Source organism: Molossus molossus, unplaced genomic scaffold (genome assembly GCF_014108415.1).
Source record: "Molossus molossus isolate mMolMol1 unplaced genomic scaffold, mMolMol1.p scaffold_m16_p_25, whole genome shotgun sequence".
Lineage (NCBI taxonomy): Eukaryota > Metazoa > Chordata > Mammalia > Chiroptera > Molossidae > Molossus > Molossus molossus.
Window position 1 is genome coordinate 2,407,325 of NW_023425361.1, and position 25,665 is coordinate 2,432,989.

The following is a 25,665-nucleotide window of genomic DNA, read 5'->3' on the forward strand; positions in this document are numbered from 1 at the left end:
TACAATGACATTTTATAGAATGAGAGTTGTGAAAAGTTGAAAAATTATTTCCCATTTCTACCAGACAGCAGTATACTCTTTTGTGTCACAAACTCCATAATTTAGAAAGCTCAAATAATAGAAATCTATTTCAATAACAAATTCATCTAGTTATTAAGAAAGACAAAAGGGATGTACTTTTTAAATAAAGATGTGACAGGATTAGACACCAATGAAGATCATCAGAAATTTGAGGGGGAAAAAAGTGTATTTTTCCTTCTCAGTTAGCAATTAGACAGCTGTATTTTGCACAAGATAAAATTGATTCCAGGAATACAGTACTTAAGTTGCTTGAGCTAGAAATAGAATTCAATATGTTATGGGGAAAACATTTTTCTTGAGTGTCCATAAGACTATTTCAACCCATATCTGGCCTATATTTCAGGATCCATGACTAAGTGAATTTTTTTCCCTTTATCTGACTTTTATTTCCTCCCTCCCTCCCTCCCTCCCTCCCTTCCTTCCTTCCTTCCTTCCTTCCTTCCTTCCTTCCTTCCTTCCTTCCTTCCTTCCTTCCTTCCTTCCTCCCTTCCTTCCCTACTTACTTCTTTTCTCACTCTCTTTTTTCTTTTGCTCTTTTAGTCTTCTCCTTCCTTCCCTCCCCTCCCTTCCCTTCCTCCTCTCTTCCTTTATTCCTCTCTCCCTCCCTTCCTTCCGTTCTCCCTCTTTTTCTTCTTTCTTTATCTTTATTTTTCCTTCAACAAGACAAAATTTTAACAAAAACAGAAAAGAAAACCTAATGGTAAATACTAAAATCAATAAGAATGAGTAAAAAATTAGTTGAGGAAAGTGAAACAGGCAGTTAAGAATATGAGCTTTTCTCATATCTATCAAGCCCTCCGTCCATCTACCTAACTTTTTGTCTATGTATATATTTTCTCTAATAGAACATATAAGGACTGATTTAACTGAAACAATAATCTTTGAGCAACGTCCTTTAAATACTTTTAACACATTGCTCATGTTTTACTAACTCCATCAAAATAACATATTTATTTATCTTTGGAATTAATTAGTAAATGCAGAAAATTTTGGTGGCAATCAACATGGTCTCTGGAGCTAAGACTTGATGTTACACTCTGCTCAGATAAAAGTATTCAGGACAGTTTTATGCAATCATTGTAGTAAATATAGGATAATAATGAGTGCTTATACTATTGTTTGTCGTTCACTTCATGAGAAACTTTTTAAAAAGTAATGAGCGAGAAATAAGAGTATCTTCTGCCTTTTAAATTGGTCCATATCTAGGATAAATTTGAGACTGTGGAGGAAGAATTGGGGGTTCTGCATCAAGCCATTCTTTATAAAATCCCACAGAAAAATAAATATACACAGCATGTTGTATGAAAATTTCCCATTAGCATTTTATTGTAAGAATGATATAGCAATTATTCCTCCATTCATAATCCTCTGGGTCACTCCAGTTTGAGCAAGATTTTAATAATATATGTAAGAGCATTTTATCTGTGTTAGTAATATTATTGATCTAACACCATTAACATTTGCAGCATTTTTAAGACCCCATTACCTGCTTGCATAGTAGCCCTGTCTGGCAAAAACACATCACTTTGTCTGTTAAAGTTTGACAGACAGCAGCACAAAAAAAGCAATTTTACTTGCTACAGTGCATGTCTGGCTGCTTGATAATGTCAATCAATAAGTGAATTCACTTCCCTATGTTCTCTGGTAAACAAGATGTCTGCCCCATTTTGGATGCAAAGAAAAAGAAGCCAAGGTATGAGTAGATCAAAATAAAGTGTTTTGGATGGTATTTAATGAGCATTTGGGGGAAGATTGGGGGTTTGGTGGTAGAGATGCTGAAAATTATATCTTCTACAGAAAACACTGACTGAATAACCCATGGCAACAACATTATAGTGGCCTGGATAAAATTTTGAATGAAAAAAAGGTTTCTTTCTTTCTTTTTTTTTTTAATAATGTTTCTTTATTGGTTTTAGAGGGAGAGGAAAAAAGAAAAAAGATAGAAACATTGATGAGAAAACATCAATTGGCCACTTCCTGTATGCCCCTCACTGGGGATCCAGGCCCACAACCTGGGCATGTGCCCTGACCAGGAATTGAAGCAGTGATCTCTTGTTGCATGGGTCAATGCTCAACTACTGAGTCACACCAGCCAGGCAGTTTATTATTTTTTTCTTAATAGGGTTGTGATGGAAAGCCATTTGAAATGAAGTCAATTTTAAAACATTTAGAGGAAAATATACCATGTTTTTATAATTTTATCTGTTATCTATCTTACTATCTAATAAGCTTGGTAACTAAATGTTATTGAAAATTTTTGTCTGAATGTATGTTATCTAAATTTCTATTTCTACCTGGAGAATGAGAGGCATTATGAAGACAGTTTCTATTTTTAATAAAACTTTGTAGTGATTTAAAGCAATTAAAAAAGTTTCAAAGAAATGAAGGCATATTTAATATAGTGAGCTGGAGAGTTACAAGAGTAGTTACACCTCCGCAGTCCTGCTCACTGGGTTTGCCTCTAAGTAGACAAAGTTTGATTCATGATACATCCCTGCTAAGATCCCCAGTCTAATATTGATATAGATAAAATGAAAACTTGGACTTGGGGTCAAATTATTATAATAGTCATTTTTATGCCCCTCATCATGTTTACAAATTTATCACACCATTCACCTGAGCTGTCCTGGGATCAACATCTCTGTCCAGTTCCTCAGAGACAAATGCTTTCCCTTGATTTCTTTCTTACTCAGTTGTAGTCCCCATATTGGGGCCTCTGTTTTTTGTTTTATTCTAATGATTTCATGTATCTGATACTGCCCCCTTCAAAGAAATTAAAAATTAGAAAAAAAAATATGTGTGGATTCATAAAGGTCATACATTTTGTAAATACACAAGTATTTCAATTACTAAAATAATATAACCTAACAGCTTTTAGATATTAGTATGTGACTGGCATATTGGAATTTTGCCCTGAAAAGAAATGGAAAAGGGTTACAAAGATATCATTTCCAAAATAAATAAAATTTAAAGAGTTGAAGGAACCAAGAAGGGATGGTGAGACACTAAGAGACTGTCAGTGTCTTAATACATTGTTGACCGGCAATTTTACGTAGAAGTTATCTCATGTCACCGGCTATTTTTTTGTAATTGAGTATGAAAGTGAATCTAAATAAACTTCAGTAATCTTTATACATAATAAATTTAAATAAATCTTTGTATATTTTATACATATTATATATTTTATTTATTTTTATTTTTTTTATTTTTATTTTTTTGGAGAAAAAATTAAACCTTATTTATTTTTTAAAACCAGACCACTAGGAAAATATATCACAGTCATGAAACAGCAAACAGACAGGCTATATTATCATTTCAAGTAATAAGTTGGTAAAAAGACGACAAAGTCTTTATCAAAATGGTAAGGTGCCAGAGCTGGGTAAGAATACTGCATGTTGCAAAGGCCCCAGGCAAAAGTGGTATTTGGTAATGTGGGCTGCCCCTTTTGCTCAAAAGGAGCCACAGCTCACGTGAGTTGCTTACTTTTTCTCCCTTGAACTTCCTGTTGCCAAAGGATTGTCTCAGTAGGGCTCTGTTATTTGAGAGGGCTAAGTGAACAATACTGGGTTTAGGTTTCATTCCTGAAAACCAGGTTTTTCCCAAGTTTAGCACTTCATAACTCTTAATTAAGCAGCCAACAGTTCCTTTTTCACTGTTCATTCCTGATATTGGTATATAGCACAATCAAAACCCCCTTTCCCATCAAGGTAGAGTACCACTGCAAGACTGTCCTGTCAGTCTGCTGCAGACAGGCATACGGCCCATCATTGCAGCCAGTGAGAAGGAAGGTCTGCTTCCCGTATCAAGTGTGACACTGCCTCTCATGTCTTTGGAGGGTCTCCGGGCTGGAAGGTGTCATGTGTGAGAATGTAAGAAGTGCATATTCACATCTTGATGGACAGAAACAGATATCCAAAGGAATCTTTCAAAGTTCTTATCCAAACTACCTCTCCCAACTCCACATCTTAAATCAACTTCATGCTCTTGTATATAAAACAAAACCAAGCAAAACAAATATGCAGAAACTCTTTTTCCCCTTCTAAATTAGTGACATCGTGGATTTTGTTTTACAGTTTATGAAAAATGGTGTGGTAATGCTTCTGGTAAACAGGAGGTTGGCAACAAACAGAAACACATCTCCTCGCATTCCACTACATCGTTAGAGGAACCTGTCAGCCTGTTGGTATCTCTGAGGGCTCTGGCTTGGTGTGAGGGAAATGCCTGCTGCTAGGATAAGCATTTGCCACACAAAATTTAGGCTCTCAATAACTCTGAACCAAATTCTAGCACCAGTTTTTTTTCCATTTCACTTTCTAGGATTAAAACATAAAAGAACCAGTGTCCAGAGGCAAGCGACATGTGCCTTACACCTGCTGCATCCTTAATTTCTTCATCCATAAACTCTGCTTAAAAGACCAAAGTTCTCATTCTTCATTTTGAATAGCTTCCTGCCCTCAGCCTCTATAGCCAGTGGTAAACACTTCTATTTCTGAATGGATGAGAGAGACTCCTTCATCTTCTTGGTCATGGTTGGAATGAGGTTCATATGGTCATCCGCACACTTGGTCACACAACTCTCCAGCTGCCGCTTCACCTGAAGCTCTTTATTCCCTGCATCGATTGAATCTTTGGCTTTGTCGTTGCAATGCATGGTGCACCGGGCCAGGCGGTCCTGGAACTTCTCCAACTCGTTGGTAACCAGGGCCTGAGCTTGAGCCAGAGGCGCGTGGCAGCGCTCAATGCACTGGTGCACCTGCTGCATGGACGCCTGGTCCTCACAACAGCCAGCGCTGCACCGGAACATGAGGCCCTGCATCTTCCGGATATTCTCTCTCTCTAGACTCTTCACCATGGAGTCCACCGCCTCCTGCACCCGAAGGTGCTGCAGGTCCGCCTTGGCGACCCCGCGCTGCGCCGCGACGGCGCCCCCATATCATATATTTTAGTAAATTTTTTTGATGTGGTATACAGTATAGCAATCACCTACGTGTAACGGTACGCAACATGTTTTGCAAATATATCTGGTTTTGCTGCGCTTTCCTTTTGAAACACACACTGTACACGTTCTAGTTGGATTTTTTTTATACCAGTGACTATTTTTTTCTAAAACGTGGTATTTTAGTTGCCCTTAAAGACTAAAAGGTGAATCTATGTAAGGAGCTCTTTTAGAAGTACCAGAAGAAGCATTAGATTCTGAGCTGAACTCATTTGAACCAGCAGATATCCATTCCCTAGGTAATTCAAGTAGAAATATTTTGTATCTTATTTTATTTTGTCTATTGTAATTACAGTAAAGTTTGAATACATTGAAAAAAGTGCAACTGATCAGAAAGAACGCAACTTTTTTAGACCACTTTATTTTTCAAAAGATACTGCTTCCGCCAAATATTGGTCTGCTGAATCGACTCCTTTCATGTATTTGTTGTGGTCTAATATGCATGCAGGTTTAACTATATCTTCCGTAGAATTTCTTTTTTGCTTTCCAGTTGTTTTCATAAAGCCTTTGTGGATAGTTGATATCATATTCACTAGTCTTTTATCTTTCCATGATATAAGGACAATGGGTCCTTTCTGTAAAAATGTCATTTCCCCGCTCTGAAGATTCTTTGACTTTTCTTTTAGTACCTTTGGAAAGCCACGGTTTTTTCTTATGGTATCACAGATTAATGTTTTCTAATAATATTTCAGCTATAGAAACACTGTTGCAGTAAATTTCTTGGTATACAAGATGCCAAGAATCAAGATATGGCTCTAAGACAGATAATACAGTTTCTTGCAGACCTGCAGCCTTTTGCCTTCACCTGAATACATCTTGAAATTACAAATGTACTCACTCTTGCTTTCACAAAGATTCTCACTAAAATTCCATATTTTATTATTTTTGCCGAAGTATATGTTCAGAAGCTGATACGTCCTCTATAAGGTATCATTGCTTCATCTAGGGATAACTCCTGCTTAGGTACATACAAAGACTAAAATTTTGAAAGGAACTAATCCAAAAGAGGCCTAATATTATACAGTCTGTCTTCATTAAATGTATTTAGTGAATTATCACTAAAATGGGAAAATGTAAGAATTTACTCGAACCTCATTCTACTCTTAGTTTTAGGAAATATTGGAGCTTCAATCAACGAATCAATTGACCAGTAATCCCTCCAGTGTGATTTTTTTTGTTTGTCCCATTAATATCAACAAATCGAGAAACTTCTTTAAACTTTTGTCCATGGTACACTTTTAGTGGATTTTTTGTAAAATTGTTCCATATGGTGGTGATATAAATTGGTTTGAGAAACAACTAAATAAAAAAATCATCAGTAAAAAGTAATTTCCTCATTTCCCTGATGCTCCGTGGATCACTAAGGTCGGCAGTTATACCCGAAATATTTGAATAATCCTCCAAAGTTGGTGTAATATCATTTTCAATCCACTCTTCTTCAAAATCACTTTCACTATCAGATCTTATTACATTACTTTTTTTTTGTTTGTTTTAGTGGTCTAATATCCGACTCATGACTGTCTTCCGATAAACTATCAATTTCTACATCACTACAATATATTTGAAAATCACTGAGAAAATTAGATAAAGTGTCTGCAAATAATTCATTGATAAGTTCTTCACCTTCACTATCCGTCATGGTTGAAACTTTTGTAATACTGTAATTGTGATAAAAACCTAAATATCAAGAAAAATCACTTTTTTTGTAATAAACTGAACCAACAAAGAAAGATTTTACAATGTCCTTGATATGTATGTTCAAACTGCGAGTGGTTAGAAGATAGTCCAAGTTTAGACGGCTCGACACTGACCGTGTTTGTTTAGTCCCTTGGATATTGCGGCCTCGCGCCCGGAGGAGGGGGAAGAAAGGAGTCCGCGTGAGAATACACAAGTGTGCTGGTTTTCAAACTTCGACCCTCAGGGCGAGGAGTCACAAATACAATAATGCTACATTACCCCGAGTTTCAAAAATTGAGATAGCTAATGCGAGAGCAAACACGAGTTACCTCGTGATTCGTCAATAACGTTTGGGCATGAAAATACGAGTTAACTCGTGAGCAATCAACAATGGGTTTAACATGGGGAAACATAGGAAGCAAAGGAGAGACCACAGGTCAGTGAGCGCTGGAGCAGGGAAGAGGGAGCTCCTGGCACGAATCCTAACCTTGGAAGAATTCAGGCATTGCCATCAGGAAAAAATACATTTTAAACCTTTTCTCCTATTCTGCAATCCTGTGTATAAGGTCCCCTTTAACCTAACAAAGAGTCAAAGGTCACAGGGGCCCAGACTGTTCAGTGCATAAAGGTCAGCATGCTGAGACATGGAACTGTAAAGAGAAAGGCAGAGAAGGACTGTGAGTATTTAGGGGAAATGGAGAAAACCCTGCATAATGCTTTCCCTCTGTCAAATGCCACCATAGCCTTATGATTATCCCATATTTCAATTCAGAAAATCCAGAGTCAGAGTGGAACTTGGGTTCAACTGGGGATCAACTAGTGGTGCTCAGGTTCAAGTCCAGCCTGCCCTACCCCCTCCACCCCCCACCAAGACACATACACACACACAGTTTCTTTAAAAAGATTTAAAAAAAAAAAGATTGGGATACTGTCAGTTGAACAAAAAACATTCACTAGTTTTAGGAAAGTTTTGAAATAAAGAACTTTGCAGTTCACAAACACTTTGAACAGTATTGCAATTGATTTTCACAGCCTTACTATTATCAGGCATGGGAAGGAGATTTATCCCTACATATGGACGAAGGAAATTTAACTCAAAGAAACCAAGGAGTTTGTTTCCAGTCATGGGATCCGTGTCAGAACTTGTACTCTAGTTAGGGCAGCCCAGGCTTTATTCCAGTGTCCCCCACTATAGCACATCACTCAACATGGCTTGTGCATCAAAAGAAGAAGCATTTTATTACTCATAGTATTATATTCCTGTAGTTACTGGCAGGCAATAAATGTATGAGTTGCTTCACATAGCTGTAAACCCTATTTTCATAATGTTTATGCATTTTGATTTGTAGATAATTCCTCAACCTACAAAGCCAATATTAGTATATTATTAGCTGATCCCACAGTACAACTGATGATGACCTTTTCAAGAATTGAGATAAGTTGACGAGAGCAACCCCATGCAAAATAATAAAGGTCACAGATTTTATCATTTAATTTCATAATGCAGATGTCAAATAAAGCATACTTAATAAAGTGTATGTTTTGAGAAAGAGAACACCATGAATTACATTAGTTTCACTGCCACAATAAATTTTGGTAAATATTCTCTACATGACACAAACTTTGAGGATTATTCTCTACAAAAAGTGGGACTTCTAATGTGGAAGGGCTGGCCTGGCCTTCAGGGTCTCAGCTTTCATACGAGAAATGCCTTTATCCCCATCCTCACTCTCATCCTGTGTCTGACCTAGCTGCACCCTGAGAATGTGAATAGTTCCACTGCCTCAGTTATATTTTTGCTTCATAGTAAATCAAAATAATAATGCTTTATTATTTCTTATAATTCTGTAGGATGGTAGAAATTCAGCTAGATGATTCTGTTCTACTCTCACTACATTTGGGGATTCATCCTTGGCTTCATCCATCTGCGAACTTGGCCAGGTCTGTAATGTCTAAGATGGCCTCACTCACATATCTGAGACACAGTTGCAGCCAGCCAGCTGGGGCGTTGTCCTTGTCCATGTGACCTTTCTCACTCCTTCTCCACATGGCCTTTCATCATTCAGTGGACTACATGGTGACTGGTTTTCAAGAGAACAAAATCAGAAGCTCCCTAACCCAATTCTGGGCTAAACCAGAATTGGCACAATGTTACTGTGGCCACATTCTATGGTCCAACAAGTTATAAAGCCAGAAATAGGCCCCTTCTTCTCTCTCTACCGCACATTGTCAGAAGTGACTAAAATCCCTAGTGGTTTTACTGCTTACTCATTATCCCCTTCCCCTATTATTGCTTTGATGTCAAATGGTTTCACCTTTCTTTTTCACCTCCCAAACTGTGAGGGTAACAATAGCTCCTTCTTTATACTAATCTCTTGGTTACCTCATTGGTGACTCTTGTTCTGTCAGCATTTTACACACTTTTGCAATAAGTCATAAATAATGAATTCCTAGTATGGATCTAGCATGGATTCTCTTTCCTAACTGGTGCATTGTTCAAGGTCAGTCAAAATAGCCAAGCATGTGGCTGAGTCAGACTTATTTTCTTTAGAATCTAGAGCATACTTCCAGAGTTCTTGCTTTTACTTTTTATTTGATGATCATGATGTTTATAGATGTTAATTTTCTTCTTGCTTTCTTCAATTAGATGTTAAGGTCTATAAGAACACAGCTTTAGATATTTTATCTTTATGTTCCCAGTGCCTAACCACATGTTACTCACCAGTCAGATCTTGAGAAGCTACTTATCACTTTGTAATGCACAAGAATTCCTGGTTGTAAGATCACATATCTGATCTAGTCACCTAATTTTTATATCAGTCCTGGGAAGACAGAGCCCTTGCCAAGTATCTGATTGCAGTAGGCACAGACACAGAAGGCCTCTTGCTCAACATCAATTCAATGTCTGGTGGCCTGCTATTTTAGACAAATATTCCACAGACTTGATGCCTGCATATTATATTCTCAATATGTTAATCCTTTATTCCCAGTTGTTGCTATCTATAAACTCATTGAATCTAAGATAATTATCAATACTTTTCAAAAATTTAACTTGAACACAGTGTCATATCTAGAAATCTTTCATTAAGCTTAACTTGTTGAAAAGAATACCAAGATGGACAATAGTGAAGATAGATTTGAATTGACAAAGCAAGAAAAGGTATGTACTTTTAATGTTCATGGAGAGTATTTTAAAGATCTTTGATCATGATAACATTAAACATTTGCTGCATGTTAAGGAAAATGCTGTTACATTCAACAATCTTTAGAAAAAGTGTTATATGTTAAAGGAATGTTAATTGTCATGTATTTTATTAAATATTTAAACCACAATATTTTATAAACTAGTTCATCTTATAAGAACATTATTATAAATCAAGTAAACTAGGGCATTGCTTTACACTTAAATCATAGACAGTTTAAGGGAGCTTATTTAAAACAGATTTTAGCCCTGGCCAATTTGGCTCAGCAGTTACAGCGTCAGCCCACAGACCAGAGAGTCCTGGGTTTGTTCCCACTAGGGGCAGTTTTTCCCTGTCCCCAACACATCGATCTCTCTCTCTCGCTCTTCCTCCTGCTTTATCTCAAGATAAATGCAAAAAAAAAAAAAAAAAAGTCCTCGGGTGAGGATAAAAAAATAAATAAATAAAACAGATTAACAGATTCAGTTCTCATTTTAAAAAATTATATAAATATAAAACTATTTAAATTTATTCATATTATCTCAAGCTCTGGAATAAATATTCTCTATCAATATTCTGGAATAGTACTGTAGTTGGTTGTGCTAAGAGTTTTGTCTTTTGAAGAAATTTTGTTTTTATAAAACAAGCTCAGGTACAGATCTTTCCTTTAGAAATAAAGATGATCCCATCTTGAATACAAACCAAGAGAGAAAACGTATTTGTCTACACATTGTATTTAACTAGTGTATTTATAATGATCAATAGAGTTAAAATGAGAAAAATAAATCCACTGGCATATTTTGATAGACAGTAGCTTCAGGTGACAGCATTCTCATTACTAATTAAACCTAGATGAGAACAGAATAAACCAATTTAATAATAACTTCAATGTCTCTGTCTCTCTCTTTTCTATTTCTGTTCCTCTCTTCTTCCAACACTGCCGAAATACCTGTTTCACCTAAAAAGTAAAACTGGACTACTAACTTTTCATTAATGTGGTTCCTTCATTACTCTTGTAATAACTAAGGTGTTTCTAAATCACAGATTGAGATGGACCCCCTAATTAAATACTAATTAACTTTGACAGCTGCAAGTCAGCCAACAATGTTCCTAAATTGTGACTTACTATTTTCAATAAGATACTGACCACAGTTTTTTTAAACAGATTAGTAACAGAGAATTTTTTCTTTAATTGTGAAATATCAAGTAAACAGGAAAGACTTATATTAAAACATTATCATGGACTCTAAACTTCTCAAGGAGCTGAACACTCAAAGCCATTAAAGAGAAAATGTCCTATCAATTTGAATGACAGTAATAGCTTGGCACAACCATTAGTACAATACTAGTATATGAATCCATTAAATTATTTCCACATATTTATTAATACTCTGAATCCATATATCTATTAATACAATTTAATGATACTATAAATAGCATTCAATATTTTTAAAACTTTAATAAAGAGGAAATTTAAAAATAATTATATGTAGTTTTTGCGTTTTTTCTGGTCCAATCACAATAAAAAGATATTAACATGAAACTACCACCCTACAGATGAATATAATTATTTTCTGTACAATCCAGGAAATATCCTGGAAGGTGAGCTGATAAAATAACTTATCTAGGATTAAGGTTTTAGTTCTAGGAAATCAATATTTGAGTTGCATTTTCATGAAATCTCAGTCATTTACTGTCTTTGTGCCTGAGCTTTTGTTTCATTTATAAAATGAGGATGATAGCATCTACTTCACAGAGTAATTATTACAACTGTAAACACCATTTAGGACTTAACACATTTCTTGGAACATTGGAAGCTCTTAATAAATATCAACTCTTTGTAGTATTATCATCTCTCAGGTCCTCACAACGACCCCCGGGATAGACTTAGCTCCATCTTGCAGGAAAAATAAACTGAAATTAGCTTCTCCACCTAGTGCCTGACAGCATAAACACATAGCAACTTCAACAACAGTAAAATAGCATTTTATTTGCCTACTGTGTGTGTGTTTTTTTTTTTTTTTTCTTCTGACTCTTCCCCTATGTAATGGCTGGGTCAGACCATGTATAAAGGTAGCTAGTAAAGCTAGTAGAATAAAGTTATGACAGGGGCTGGAGCCTCTGCAGACAGGGCACTTATACCAAGTGGCTGGGATGTGCCAATATTTGACCCATCTCAGCTTTATCAGGAGGTTAAAGCTGAAGAAGCCACGTGAGGCAGCAGATCTCTGAAGTGGTTCTGTGGCTTTCAATATGGCTTATGATCGTTTGTCTCACTGATGATTTGGTTTTATTAAGGAAAGAAATGCAGGCCCTTGCTTTTGTGCTTGAATCTGGCCCCTGCTACTTTCCCGACTTCAGCGTTGAAATTATTCCATTGTGATACTTAGAGCATTGAGGGGCACAGGGAGATTGAAGACCTGTCTAAGTCCCTCTCTGATAAAAGGACATTATGGCTACTGTTCCTGTAGTATCATCCAATAACAAGTGACTGGTTTTGATTTTTCTGTCTTACCTCAGAGCCAATGTACATAAGTCAGCTTCTGTCCTTATTTTTATTTGTAACATGCTTTGAAAAATGTCACACAACATTACATTCAACCAGGAACTGTTTATTTTACACACACACAGCTTAAAATGCCTAAAGTGTATCTGTAGGATTTATTTCCAAATCTGAGGTTAAAAATAAATTAGAGCCCTGGCTGGTCTGACTCAGTGGTAGAGCATTGGCCCGCAGACCAATGAGTCACAGGTTCAATTCTGGTCAAGGGCAAGTACCTCAGTTGTGGTTCACCGCCCCCCCCCCCCCCGCCCCCCCGGACCTGGTCAGGGTCGTGTGGAAGGCAACCAGTCAATGTGTCCCTCTCACACAGACATTTCTCTCTACTGCCCTTTTTCTCCCTCTCTATCTGAAGATAAATGGAAAAATATCCTCAGGTGAGGATTAAAATAAAATAAATTAGAAAAAAATATATTATTCATTGCCACTGATAATGATTGTCTGCATTAATAGATATATTTTTTTTCTCTTTTTCAAAAACATGTACATAATGTGATTCAGCAGGTAGTCTTGGAAAATTCAAGGGATCGATATAGTTACAACTTCTTCAAATACAGTTAATGTGTGGTCACTGGCCTCTCAAGTCTTGAGTATCCCCATACGTCGTAAAGCATATGCATTAAGTTCTTTGGCAAAAGGAATGAGAGAGCTTTGTGACATAGTTTGATATCAATGTGGTTTATTGTCGTTATTTATTGTTTTCTACTTGCAATTTAAATGTATGGCAAGAAGCTGGTGTTTTTTAGTTGTAACGAGGCTGTCTGGTGTTTTTCTGGCTTAGAGGTGAATGTTACATTACCCCTGACCTTCACCATGCTTCTGCAAGAATTCATATTTTTTATATGTCACCCTCTGGGGTAACTTAAGAAGAAAATTCAGAGAAAAGGTTATATTCTGGGCGGACAGAGTGCCTCTGTCTAAAAGGAGACTTCATTTATTTCTACATTATGCTGTTTTATTTGAAAAGGGATGTTTAGGTGATATTTGCTTGCTTTTTGTTTTACTTGTGAGAAAATTCACATACCATAGATAAGCAGGTCAGTAGAAGGTCTCAAAGATTTTAAAATAATTTCCAAGTCTGTTAGTAAAAAATTTGTAAGGCATTTTGTTTGTTTTCTATGAAGAACTACTTATTGATTAAATTATTAAATCAGTATTTCAATGGGATTTTTTAAAGAAACCTACCAGTATTCTACATTTCCTAATTAGGCCAACTAAATTGATAAGTGGAAGGATAGATGTTTAATATCCAACATTGAAGCAGATATGCTGAAATGTAAATTTTCATACATCATTGATGAGAATGTATCTTTAGAACTTTTCAGAAGGTAGTTGAGGAGTGTACTACATTTTAAGTGCACACTGCCTTTGTATGAGTAAATTTTCAAATACAATTTTCTTCTGCAGACATCTTTGCCCATTTCTAACAGTAAATGTATAAGAATATTTATCACTTGTAATGTTATCTATTGATGAACATTTAGATTGATGAGCATCAAGCTTTTTCTCCATCTAAAAATATGGTACATTAAAAAATAGTGTAATATAGCTTATAAAAAATGAAACATATATACTTTGACAAAGATGACTGCATTAACATAAAACTCAAGAAAAGAATCTCATATAGATTAATATCTAAGAGAGCGGTACATTGAATTAAGCTTTTGGTGTTTAATGTTTGGATCTGTATACTCAGTGTGTGGTCATGTACAAGTTTCCCAATGTCTTTGAATATCAGATTTCAGCTCTGTTAATGTAAGCATCATAATGGTCACCCTGAGTTTTATATAGATTGAAAGAATTAATTTTTGTGTGGAAGGGTAAATGAAAGAGAATTTACTTTTTACTTACATGACCATTGAAAAATTAAATTATCACAGAATTGTAAGATTATGTTTAATATCCAAAACAACATTTGCAAAAGGAATACTCTAGCAAAAATTAATATTTGTAACACAAAATTTAATAAGTTGATGAATGAATGTATGAACCATATTTCTAATATGGTTTGCATTTGATGCTGAGGATATTAAGTGTCAAAGTTCATACCAGATTTTTTTCCTTTGATACTAAGAACTTGCTTTTTTGATGAACATGTTGGGTTCCCCCAACCCATTCAGTGTTTACTTTAAACACCTTTAAGTAAACAAAAGCAGAAATTCTATAAGGGACACTCGGCATTTTTAATTAAAACAAAACAAAACAATGCCAATAAAAATAATGACATGATGTTTACCGCAGGGAAACTTCTCAACATGTTTTAACTAAAGTATTTTACCTCATTGCACCCTTATCATTTTACACAAGGGAAATCTGGAGTGAGAAGCTGTTAAATCACACAAATATATGTATCCACATGCAAAAAGATTAAATCCAGGTCTTCGCTACTTTAATTGTGATATTGTAGGGCTATCCATTGGTTTTTCTTACCGTAGTGGTTTATTCTAATTTACTAACTCTGAATATTAGTTCTGAAAGAGTTATTTGTGTACATAAATACATATGACATTTTTCCAGAGAAAGTATTATAACTTTATATTTCAATATATTTTATAGGGCAAGATTAAAATTATATTTATGTAACTAATAACAATAAATACGTTGTCAAACACCAACACCAAATGTTACCTGTTAAATATATATGCAAACATGTCAAAGAAAAAACTGCTTATATCCAGTTGGAAGTTTGTAACATTAATTGAAACCAACCTCATTTTAATTCTTATAAAAATGTTTTCATCTGAAGCAATAAGTACCTGAACATGATAAAGAAAATACTTCAGAAGCCTCAAGGAATAAGAGGTGTCACTGAACCGCTTGGGAGAAAACTGCATCTATGAAGACACTCATTTTCTAAGATCTACACTTTTTATTAGAGTTAAGTTTATAAATTGTAAGAAAAATCAGCAGAACATTGGCTTTGTTCTTAGAGAGTGAATGGATAAACAATGATTCGTTCTTTTAACCATTCATTCATTTATAATTTATTATTCATTAAATATTTGTTTACTACTTATGTTATTCCTGGTGCTGCACTCACTGCTTCAGGAATAACAGGAACTCAGATCTTTTAACACTTATACAACACTGGACTCTGACCTCCCCAGAAAGGACATCTAGATTTTGGATTTGTTTAGATGAGTTTGAGTCTGTCAGTGGTGGCACACTCAAATTAAGGAATTTAAGGAGAATGTTAAAACATGGTATTTAAATGTGGGGTGAGGAAAGAGATAAACCACAGAACTTTTATACATGTATGTGTAAACAAGAACATAGACAATAATGCTGGGGGGGGGGGCGGGATTGGGAGGAGGGTATCAATGGGGGAAAAAAGAGAAACATCTGTAACAAAAATAAATAATTAATTTTAAAAATGCATGGTATTTGAAGAAGCTACAGGTAGCATTTAGAACAAGAAATAATGGTGCTACAATTCTACAGGGCTTTTAACAGTGGGAAGGTATTACTACCTTTAGGCTTCGAGGAGTAGGATCAGAATGCTGAGCGAAGTTGGACACAGGAGGATACCTAAAAGAGCTAGGTAGAAGGAAATGGGGACATTAAGGCAAAGCACATGGGAAGTAAGTACCTCAACCTGAGACTCCTATTACCCTCAGATCTTTTTTTTTTTTCTATTGGTCAGACTCACCTGTACTCTAGAGCACGAAAGAACCAGATTTTGCCCTGCAGAAAGTGAGCCTTCTGAGGTACAGTACAAGGTAAAGGTAAGTAAAGAGTGAGTCTGAGGTGCTGCATGGAGGAGATTCAGCATGCTGAGTACAACATTTAACACACAGATCTTAACTTCTCTCACATACATGCAGAGAGACAGCATTTTCTCTCCTCCCCTATCATCTCTATCCAAACTTCAGGGATGTATAGAACAACGTAGTGTAATAAAAATGACCAAAAAAAACAAAAAAAAAGTGTTGTCATCTTTGAGTTGCATTATTAGTAACCTTTTTAAAACACACACACACACACACACACAAAATTGTGATTGTGATTTCTGATTGAAAAATTCATCTTTGTTTAGTTGAAGTTTCCACAAGCATTTATTGAATTCTTTATTAACACTTTTTGCCAATTCCTCCAGAGTGGTGCTCAGTGGAGCAAAGCGGAATAGAGGAAAGAGGGGCAATGATGTGATGTGGAATGAGGAGACTAGGAAAATTTATTTCCTGTGATTCAAGGAGATGTGGTTTTGACTATCAGCTAGTGATGAAGGCCTAGTTTAGATAAAAAAAAAAAAATTCCTATCTATTGAGATGACTATTAGATGAATATTAGAATGAAAACTTCTGTCTCTCCGTCACTCAACATACCTGAACCTATGTTAAAATGTAGCTTGTTAATGGGATAGGAAAAATAAACTATTTTCTGTTTCCTCATATAAACACATCCAATTGAACTTTATCCATTTAAAGACATTTTTTAGCTTGGCTGGTGTGGCTCAGTGGCTGAGTGTTAACCCATGCACGAAGAGGGCATTGGTTTGAGTCCCAATCAGGGCTCATGCCCTGGCCTGGGACAAATCCCCAGTGAGGGGCACGCAGGAGGTGGCCAATCAATGTTCTCTCTCATCAATGTGTCTATCTCTCTCTTCCTCTGTCTCTAAAAATCAATAAAGAAAAAATTTAAAACATATTTGAGCCCTAAAGTCACAAAGTAGTAATGAATGTCATGTTATCTTGTATCTCTCAGAGACACCTTTGTAAGAGGAGAAAGCCTGTTCATCCTATTTAAAGGGCAAGCATCTGGCTTTAAGGAAGGGGCACTTATGTGTGAGAACCAAATTCTCTGCAGCTATCCTGGCGAGCTATTGGGGAAGGAGGAGTACCTTTTACACTGGCTGTATAAAACACTTGAATAATGATAAAGCTCAATATAACTATCTTAAATGTGATTAAGATATTGTCTTTGTATTGAGACAGTTTTGAACTCTAATACTAGCTTCATCAATCTTTAGTGTGTAACCTTGGGAAAGTCAGCATTTCTGAGTCAGCTTCCCAATCTATGATGTAAGTGTTTTTTTTCTTGCCATCTTGTGGGAACTTTGAGAGGCTTAGAGGTATTTTGTTTATTTCTGTGCTCAATGGCAATCATTGAATACTTATCACAGTTCTTTTCATTACAATAGTTAGCTATATATTGAAAATATTAATGTTTGTTATGATCAAGAAAACCACTAGGTATGCTGGACTTACTCATTATTTTCTGTAGTATGCTTACATGTGAGAACTGCATGAGATAATACCTTAGCCAAAGCTAAAATTTGAAATAAGGTCTATCTGACATGACCTACAGGGTTAGTAATGCCTTAGCCATTCAGTAACTAAGATTCCACCAACAAAGTGTGCATGACTCGCCCTGGCCGGTTTGGCTCAGCGGTTAGAGCGTCGGCCTGTGGTCCTGAGAGACCCGGGTTCGGTTCCCGCTAGGGGCGCGTACCTCGGTTGCAGTTTGTCCCAGACCCTGGTCGGTCGTGCGGGTAGCAGCCACTCGATGTGTCCCTTTCACGTCGATGTTTCTCTCTCTCTCTCTGTTCCTCTCTCTCCCTCCCCCTCTACCTGAACAAAAAATGGAAAAATGTCCTCGGGTGAGGATAAAAAAAAAAAAAGTGTGCATGACTCAAATTCTTAATGAAAACATCACAGATACCAGTCCTTACTGTAACTATTGCCTTGACTGCAGATCTTACAACTGATATTCATGGCCATCCAAGTTTACTTTGGAGACATGGACTATGTCAGGAATTCATTCAAACAATATGCCTAATGTCTTACCATTTATGCTGATTACCCAAGGTCCAAAACAAACAGGTTGGTGTGTAGGGCCTGGCGAAGCCTGTGTGCAGGGAGTATGTTCTGAAGAGGAGCTTATAATATGGGTAGCACAGAAAAGCCTCCTTTTTTTTTTTGGTACAGAAAAAAAACAACTTTCAGTTTTATTGAGATATAATTGACATATAACATTCAAGGTGGATAACGATGAATTGATACACCTATCTTGTGCCATGATCATCACAGTAGGGTTAATTAACACCTTCACCAACTAACATAATTATCATTTATTTTTCTAGTGAGAATATTTAAATCTACTCTCTTAGCAACTTTCAAGTATATAACACAGTGTTGTTAATCATAATTAACTTGTATCCCCACAACTTACTATCTTGTAAGTAGAAGTGTGAACGCTTGACCGATATCTCTTCCTCCCCACTCTCCCACCACTCTCCACTAGGTCCTTGAGGTTACTATTACTCTGTTTCTTTGAGTTTGAATTTTATAGACTCCACATGAAAGGATATCATACAGTATTAGTCTTGTTATGACTTCTTTCACTTAAGATAACATTCTCAAGGTCTATCTATGTTGTTGCAAATGGCAGAATTTTCTTTTCTCAAGGCGGAATAATAAGTAATTAAAAAACTGTATATAAATATTATATTTTTATAAATATATATTACATTTTTATAAATCTATATATTGTATATATTTTTTCGGTTGTTTTTCCATTACAATGCACTTGGACAAGTGCTGCTAGCCTCTCTTTTGCTTTCCAAGTATGAAGCTGAGCGTCAAGTTGGTGACCTGTCCCTGGACCACAGATTGGGGCCAGCTTTCTGCACATGCTCACTGTTTATCCCCCAAAGCTCACTCTCACTGATGTCAGGAGCACACAAGGAGCTGGCCACAAGTTGTGGGGTGTGTGGGTGAGGCCATGAGAGTGCCCTGTGGGCCAGTTAGAGGGATTGCCAGGCAAAATGTCCTCAGTATAGTAGGATCTACTCCCTTTAATGCCCTCTGAGGGTCCTGTCTGCCACTTTCCCAGCCTCTTCCTGCCCCCAGTCACACATGTCAAGACTCAATACTCTGGGTGGGGCAAGAGAGAAATGAACCTCTTGGGCAGCATCCCACACTGCTGGAAAAGACAGGTGCATACCCTCACACTTTTACTTTCCCCAGAGACAGAAATCGTGGGCCAAGAAGTTCTCTTTTGGCACTGAGTTGAGCTTTTTTGGTACCCCAAAGAAGTTAAGGGTGATGTAGCTAAGTCAAGTTGTTCCTCTTACCTTCTTTGCTGTGTCCAACTTGTATTTTGTTTATTTATTTGTTTTAACAGTCTGCTGGAATGTCTCCACTGGCTCCTGGACACCCACAAAGTCCCTGTCCACTGTGGGTAATTGTGTAAGAGTGTTCTCCAGGAGCTCTGGACTGCAGCCTGGAGAGGCTGGAGGAGATTCATGGGCCACTGCAGGGTCCAGAGCCAGGACCCAGATTTGTCTGCCTATTACCTGACATACAACTAGATGAGACTTTTTTAGGTCCCTTGGCACATGGATCTCACCATTTCTACAAATTTACTTTTGTCTTCAGATGGAATGCAAATCATTGTTACATAAGGGATACAAGTGAGAGATGTTTTCTCCAGCCATATTGCTATTGTCACTCCTAGAAAGAAAACAGTTTTATTGTTGAATAAGCATTGAACAAAAATGTGACGCATGCTAAAAGATTGCTTAGGCAGTAAGGAGATATATAACGAAGGCGATACAACCCATTACACACCTGTTTTCAAGATAAATAATACCTAGTCCTCAAGTAAGAGGATTTGACAACACCATTTATTACTCAAAGTTTATCCTAAATAGCCCTGGCCAGTTTGGCTCGGCAGTTAGAGAGTCGGCCCACGGACCAGAGTCCCAGGTTTGGTTCCCACTAAGGGCATGTACTTCAGTTGCAGTTTGTCCCTGGCCCCGGTTGGGGTCGTGTGGGTGGCAGCCAGTCAATGTGTCTCTCTCACATTGATGTTTCTCTTTCTTTCTCTTCCCCCACCTCTTCCTCCTGCTCTATCTGAAGATAAATGCTAAAATGTCCTTGGGTGAGGATAAAAAATAGTTTATCCTAAATTCACTTGATAATTGAGATAACCATTTATATTAGCTACTTGGCTTTATTCAAAGGGAAAATAAACTTATGACATGTTTATGGCAAGAGGTACTACCAAAATTAGGCTCCCACCCTACTCCAGAAACTGCAGATAAGGATATTATCTTCCTTGATAATTACATTTCAAAAAAATTTTAATTGAGTTTACAGAGAGCAAGAAAGAGAAAGAGAAAGAGAGAGAGAGAGAGGAAGGGAGAGAAACATCAACTTGTTTCTCCATTTATTTATGCATTCACTGGCTGGTTTTTACATGTGCCGTGACCGGGGATCAAATCCACAACCTTGACATATCAGTTTGACTCTCTAATCATGTGTTACCCAGCCAGGACCAATAATTAAATTTCAATAAATTGTTCTCAAGTTCTTGAGAAAAACATTACTGGGTCATAAACTGGCATGAGACCTGGCCGGGTGGCTCAGTTGGTTGGAGCGTCATCCCATACACCAAAAGGTTGCAGGTTTGATTTCTGGTCAGGGCAACTGTATAGGTTGTAGGTTCGATCCCTTGGTGGGGCACATACCAGAGGCAACCCATCATTGTTTCTGTCACATCGATGTCTTCTCTCTCTTTTTCCCTCTCTCTCTGGAATCAATGAATATAACCTTGGGTGAGGAAAAAAAACAAAAGCCGGCAAGAGACAAATTAGCTTTTGAAATATTTACATGCATTTCAAAAAGACGAAGAAAAACTTAGAAGTTTTCTAAAGCAAATGCTGTTTTTTAACCAGGAGAATTAAACCTTTTGTTTTTAATTTGAATTTGCCTTTACAATACACACTCATATAAACACACACACAATTACAAATATTCTGAATTATTTGAAAGTAAAATTCAGATATCTATCCATAATATATTTAATAATTTCCTTAATCCCAGAATACACAAAAAGTAGTGTCAAAACTATTAATCTATATCACCGTGAAATAAGAAACCTACTAACTAGAGTTTTGTATTTGTTTATACCTCTATGAAAATTACATTCAAAAGTTATTTTCTTTTTTCCTCTTTCAGTGAGGTGTTATTTCTTTGCAATGTGGTTTGACTCATTTGGTTTTTTGATTTTAGGGTTTGTACCCAGCCTTGTTGAATCTTAAAAACCTATTTTCCTTGAGTAGCATGGTTCTGAAACACATGTTCAAAGATGTATCCTCATGCCCTCCCTACATTTCTTCTGTCACATTCACTTTGTTCTCACTAACTCCTTGTAGGTCCACAATATTACAAGTCTCTATATTTCTCATGTTTTCTTTTTTTCCCAATAAAAATAAGCAGATATCTGTATATTTTTGTATTTCTTCTTCTGAAGATACTCTTAGATGCTTTGCTTTTTTACTTAACGGTGTATCCTACAAACTCTACATACTGCTTAATATAACTTTATTTTTTATAGATACATAGTAATGCATTGTGTGAATGTACAGCATTCTGTCAGCCACTTTTTTTTTTTTTTTAGTCCTCACCCAAGGATATTTTTCTATTTTTCTTTAGATATAGTGGAAGGGAGAGAGAGAGAAATGTCGACATGAGAGAGACACATCAACTGGTTGCCTCCTGCATGACCCAACCAGGGCTGGGAACAAACTTCTGGCTGACGCTCTATCTACTGAGTCAATCTGGCCAGGGCAACCACTTCTTAATGTAAGGACCTATAATGTAAGGAGATTAAAAACAATTTCAAACAATGCTAGAATTAATTACTTTGTGCATTTATATCGCTGTATCACTGGGTGTGTGATATTTAGAGTATGTTTCTTCTTTTATAATGAAAGTAAGCAAGCATTTTATTTGCAAAGAGCAAGACAGGAGTAGAACAGGGTCCCCTAGTGCATTCCTGCACTGCTTTCTCATTTTCAGAATTTACAACTCCATAATCAATCCTGAAAAGGGGTCTGAGTGAAAGAACCAGAAGCCTCAAGTCCTTGAAATTTTGACACACTCAGAAATATTCGTAGGACTATCAGAGGTCCACTGGGGACTGTCTTCCATATCTTCTATAAATACTCCATTGTACCTCTTAAGGCTTGATTAAGTCTCCTCTTCTGTTCTACTTCTTCCATCAAAACACTTGATATTCTGCATTTTAATCATTGATTTTCTTGTCAGGCTCTCCTTCCATAAGATAAGTACATCTTATTGAACTTCTAACAAATGCCTGGAGCTGTTTTATATGCTTTGGGTTACAGAGATGAATAAGTACAAGTGAATGAACACAAAGAAAAGAATAAGAGGTGAGGAGGAGGACAAGTAACCTTCACTTATTTGTCTGAGTTTTACTATTTCTCACCCAAGATGCTTAATACAAAGTGGTACTTGTTAAAATCTAAATTATTTCTTCCATCTTCTGCGTGGATTTAGTGATGGTTATAATCTCCTCCTTACTATCTATCCAAGAGAATCTGAAAACAAGTAAGTAGTTCAGAAACCAGAAAAGAGGCTGATTTGCACATACAGAATTGGTCTTTCTGTGCCTTAAACTACATGTTCTAATAAGAAATATACAAAAAGACCTTGAGGGTAGAAGCAAGATTTTCTGATGCTGCTCTTGTGGAAGGTATATTGATAGGATATCATTAATAGATATCATATTATAGGTATCATTATTACATGAAAGAATAGGCCAAACTAATTTCCATTGACTATATTAGAAAAAGAGACACATTATAAGTTCCAGTTGCTTAAGGGATTTAAAATACATAGCCTTTGTCTTTCGGGGCAGTTTAACATTAATCAAACTGTGGGTTACTGAGTAGAGAGACTCTGTGGTGGCAAACTACACACTTTTTGAGACTGCCAATCACAGTGACACATGAGGTTGCACGAATAAATGAGTGACTTGGCAAATATAATAACTTCTGTGTCCACAAATATTAGCCCATCTGGTGAACAGGACAACAGCAACACTCTTTAAAGTAGACATTCTACTAAATCATGAGTAAGGTTTGTTCAAGAATTAATTCTACATAAAAGAAAGAAGCTCTAAAATACATAGAAGAGGGTGTAGAACCCGGGAAACATTATTAGAGCACCTGAGTCCAACTGAGCTGGTAGCAAACTATCCCATTACTATTGAGTTATATCAGCCAAAAAGTCTTTCTCTCATCCTGTCTTTATGTCTTTTTTATTCTGTACACTTTTCTAAAATTGGTAGACTCTTTAATACATTAGATAAAGTTTTTTATTTAAAAAATCTTAAACAAAATGAGTGAAAAAAATTAAATAGGCTTTCCTTTGCCAGTTACGACTTTTCTCTAACACTCTGACCTTTTCTCTTAGATTTTTCTACTAAGATTTTTTATGAAAAAAAAAAAAAAAAAAAAAAAAAAAAGGTATGTATGGAAGCAAAGTTAAAGAAGTAAAATGGTATAATGGTAATATTTGGGTCATGAATAAAGAGGCAAGTGGACACATTAATCAGGAGAAAAAATAATCTTGGAAGCAGAAGACATGAGTTTTAATTTTAGCCCTGCTCTTGTCTTGCGGTATTTAGCAAAAATAAGATTTATTGGCTTAAACAAGTAGTGTTTCAATCAGCCATCGGTTCCACATTAAGTTCTAGAAATCCTTTTAAAAAATAATCTATAAAGATAATAACAGGACTTTTCTCCTATTTTTAAAAATGGATTTTCAGAATCATAGATGTAATTGGGGTTATTCCTGCCCAAGCCAAAGTATCCTCACATTTTTGTTAATATACATGCTATTATTTGAACTAAGCCTGATAACTTTGGCTTTCTTATGTAAACAACAAGGTTATTATTTGTGGGTTATATATGCTTTTGATTAATAATAAATTGGTAGTCAGTTATTATTTAATAAGCTCTGTGGGTTTGGAAGAGTATAGCCAGATGGTCCTTTGGTTCCCGACCTTTATTTTCCCAACAAGGACCCTTTTATCATTTTGTTCTCTCTTTTGAAATAGTTCAAAACAACCTGAGGAAAAGTGTGTGTTTTGGTAACCTAGAGATTGGAGTTTTCCTTCTCTCCTTAATAATAACCAGGTGAGCCAGCTTGGTGAGGCACAGTGGTTGACCATCAACCCATGCATGCACCAAGAGGTCGCCGGTTCGATTTCTGGTCAGGGCACATGGCCCGGCTGTGGGCCAAATGCCTAGTGGAGAGCGTGCAGGAGGCGGCCAGGTGATATTCTCCTTTATCAATGTTTCTATTTCCCCTTTCCTTCCTGTCTAATATCAATAAAAAAATAAAATTTTCAAAAAAGAGAGATAGTCAATTGAGTGCTCCAGTTTTTATTAAATCATGTCATTTTCTATTTTTTATTTAATTTTACTTTTTTAAATCTTTGCCTGAGGATTTTTTTTTTATTTAACTTCAGATAAAGTGGGAGGGAGAGACAGAGGGGGAGAGAGGGGGAGAGAGAAACATCGACGTGAGAGAGATACATCGACTGGTTGCCTCTCACACTACCCCAACTAAGGCCGGGGACGAACCGCAAATGAGGTACGTGCCCTTGGCTGGAATCAAATTCTACCATTGAACCAAACTGGCCAGGGCTGAGTGTCCTTTTAAATCTTAGTTTTCTCACCTTTAAAATGGGGTTTCTGGTAACAACAGCATGAAATTGCTTTGAAATACAAATAAGATTTCTGTTTGACCCATGGCTGATGTTTATAATGTTAGCTTTCCCTCCAGCACGAAGATTTTTTGATATTCCATTTCTACTTTGCAGTTCATTGTACATCATGCAAGTCCATAGACATCCACAGGATTCAAAAAGGAGTGCTGATATATTGAAAATGGGTTAATCAAAACTTTGGCAGATTTAGTAAAGAAACACTAATGAAATTTGAAACGCATTGTAGAAATGTGAGAGGACTAAGGCACATCATTCACAGAACAAGTGGACTGAAAGAGAATGTCATGGACTAAAAAGTACAAAAATACCCAGTTGCCTAAAAGTTTAGGATGAGAACCTTAATTAAATGTCCTTTGATGCAGTGTTCACTTTTGAAATTCAAGGAAGCAAAAATGATCATACCCAGTTAAAACCTTCTGCATGTATAGCAAAGCTGATGTGCAAACTGCAACAGGGTACAGGGAGCTGTTCCAGGGAGTTTCTCCCTCTCCATTAGGCCACCCATATCAAAATAGACTTTTCAGGAAAGAACAAAGGGAAATGAGAGGGAGAGCTTCTGAAAGGGAGAGCTAACAAATACTTCTAAGATCTTAACAAGATGAAAAATATGTCATTGCCCCCCT

At 36.4% G+C, this 25,665-nt stretch overlaps 1 protein-coding gene and 1 pseudogene across 1 annotated transcript; one reads left to right on the top strand and one right to left on the bottom strand.

The window, feature by feature from the left end:
• Positions 1 to 4,283: 4,283 nt before the first annotated feature.
• Positions 4,284 to 8,679, bottom strand: LOC118641104 (protein FAM136A-like). The gene is made up of 2 exons (XM_036278159.1): positions 8,647 to 8,679; positions 4,284 to 4,990 (listed from the first exon to the last, which is right to left on the bottom strand). Exons 1-2 carry the CDS (start codon positions 8,677 to 8,679, stop codon positions 4,565 to 4,567), a joined length of 459 nt encoding a protein of 152 aa, XP_036134052.1. The 3' UTR covers positions 4,284 to 4,564.
• A 1,190-nt stretch (positions 8,680 to 9,869) lies between these two features.
• LOC118641105 overlaps positions 9,870 to 25,665 on the top strand; it is a 29,713-nt pseudogene continuing 13,917 nt past the window's right edge.

Coding starts and splice junctions, on each gene's coding strand:
- LOC118641104 (XM_036278159.1), bottom strand. CDS start 8,679: ATGGATGAAGCCAAGGATGAATCCCCAAATGTA. Junction 4,991..8,646: donor AGGATGAATCCCCAAATGTA/GTGAGAGTAGAA, acceptor GTCGCGGCGCAG/CGCGGGGTCGCCAAGGCGGA.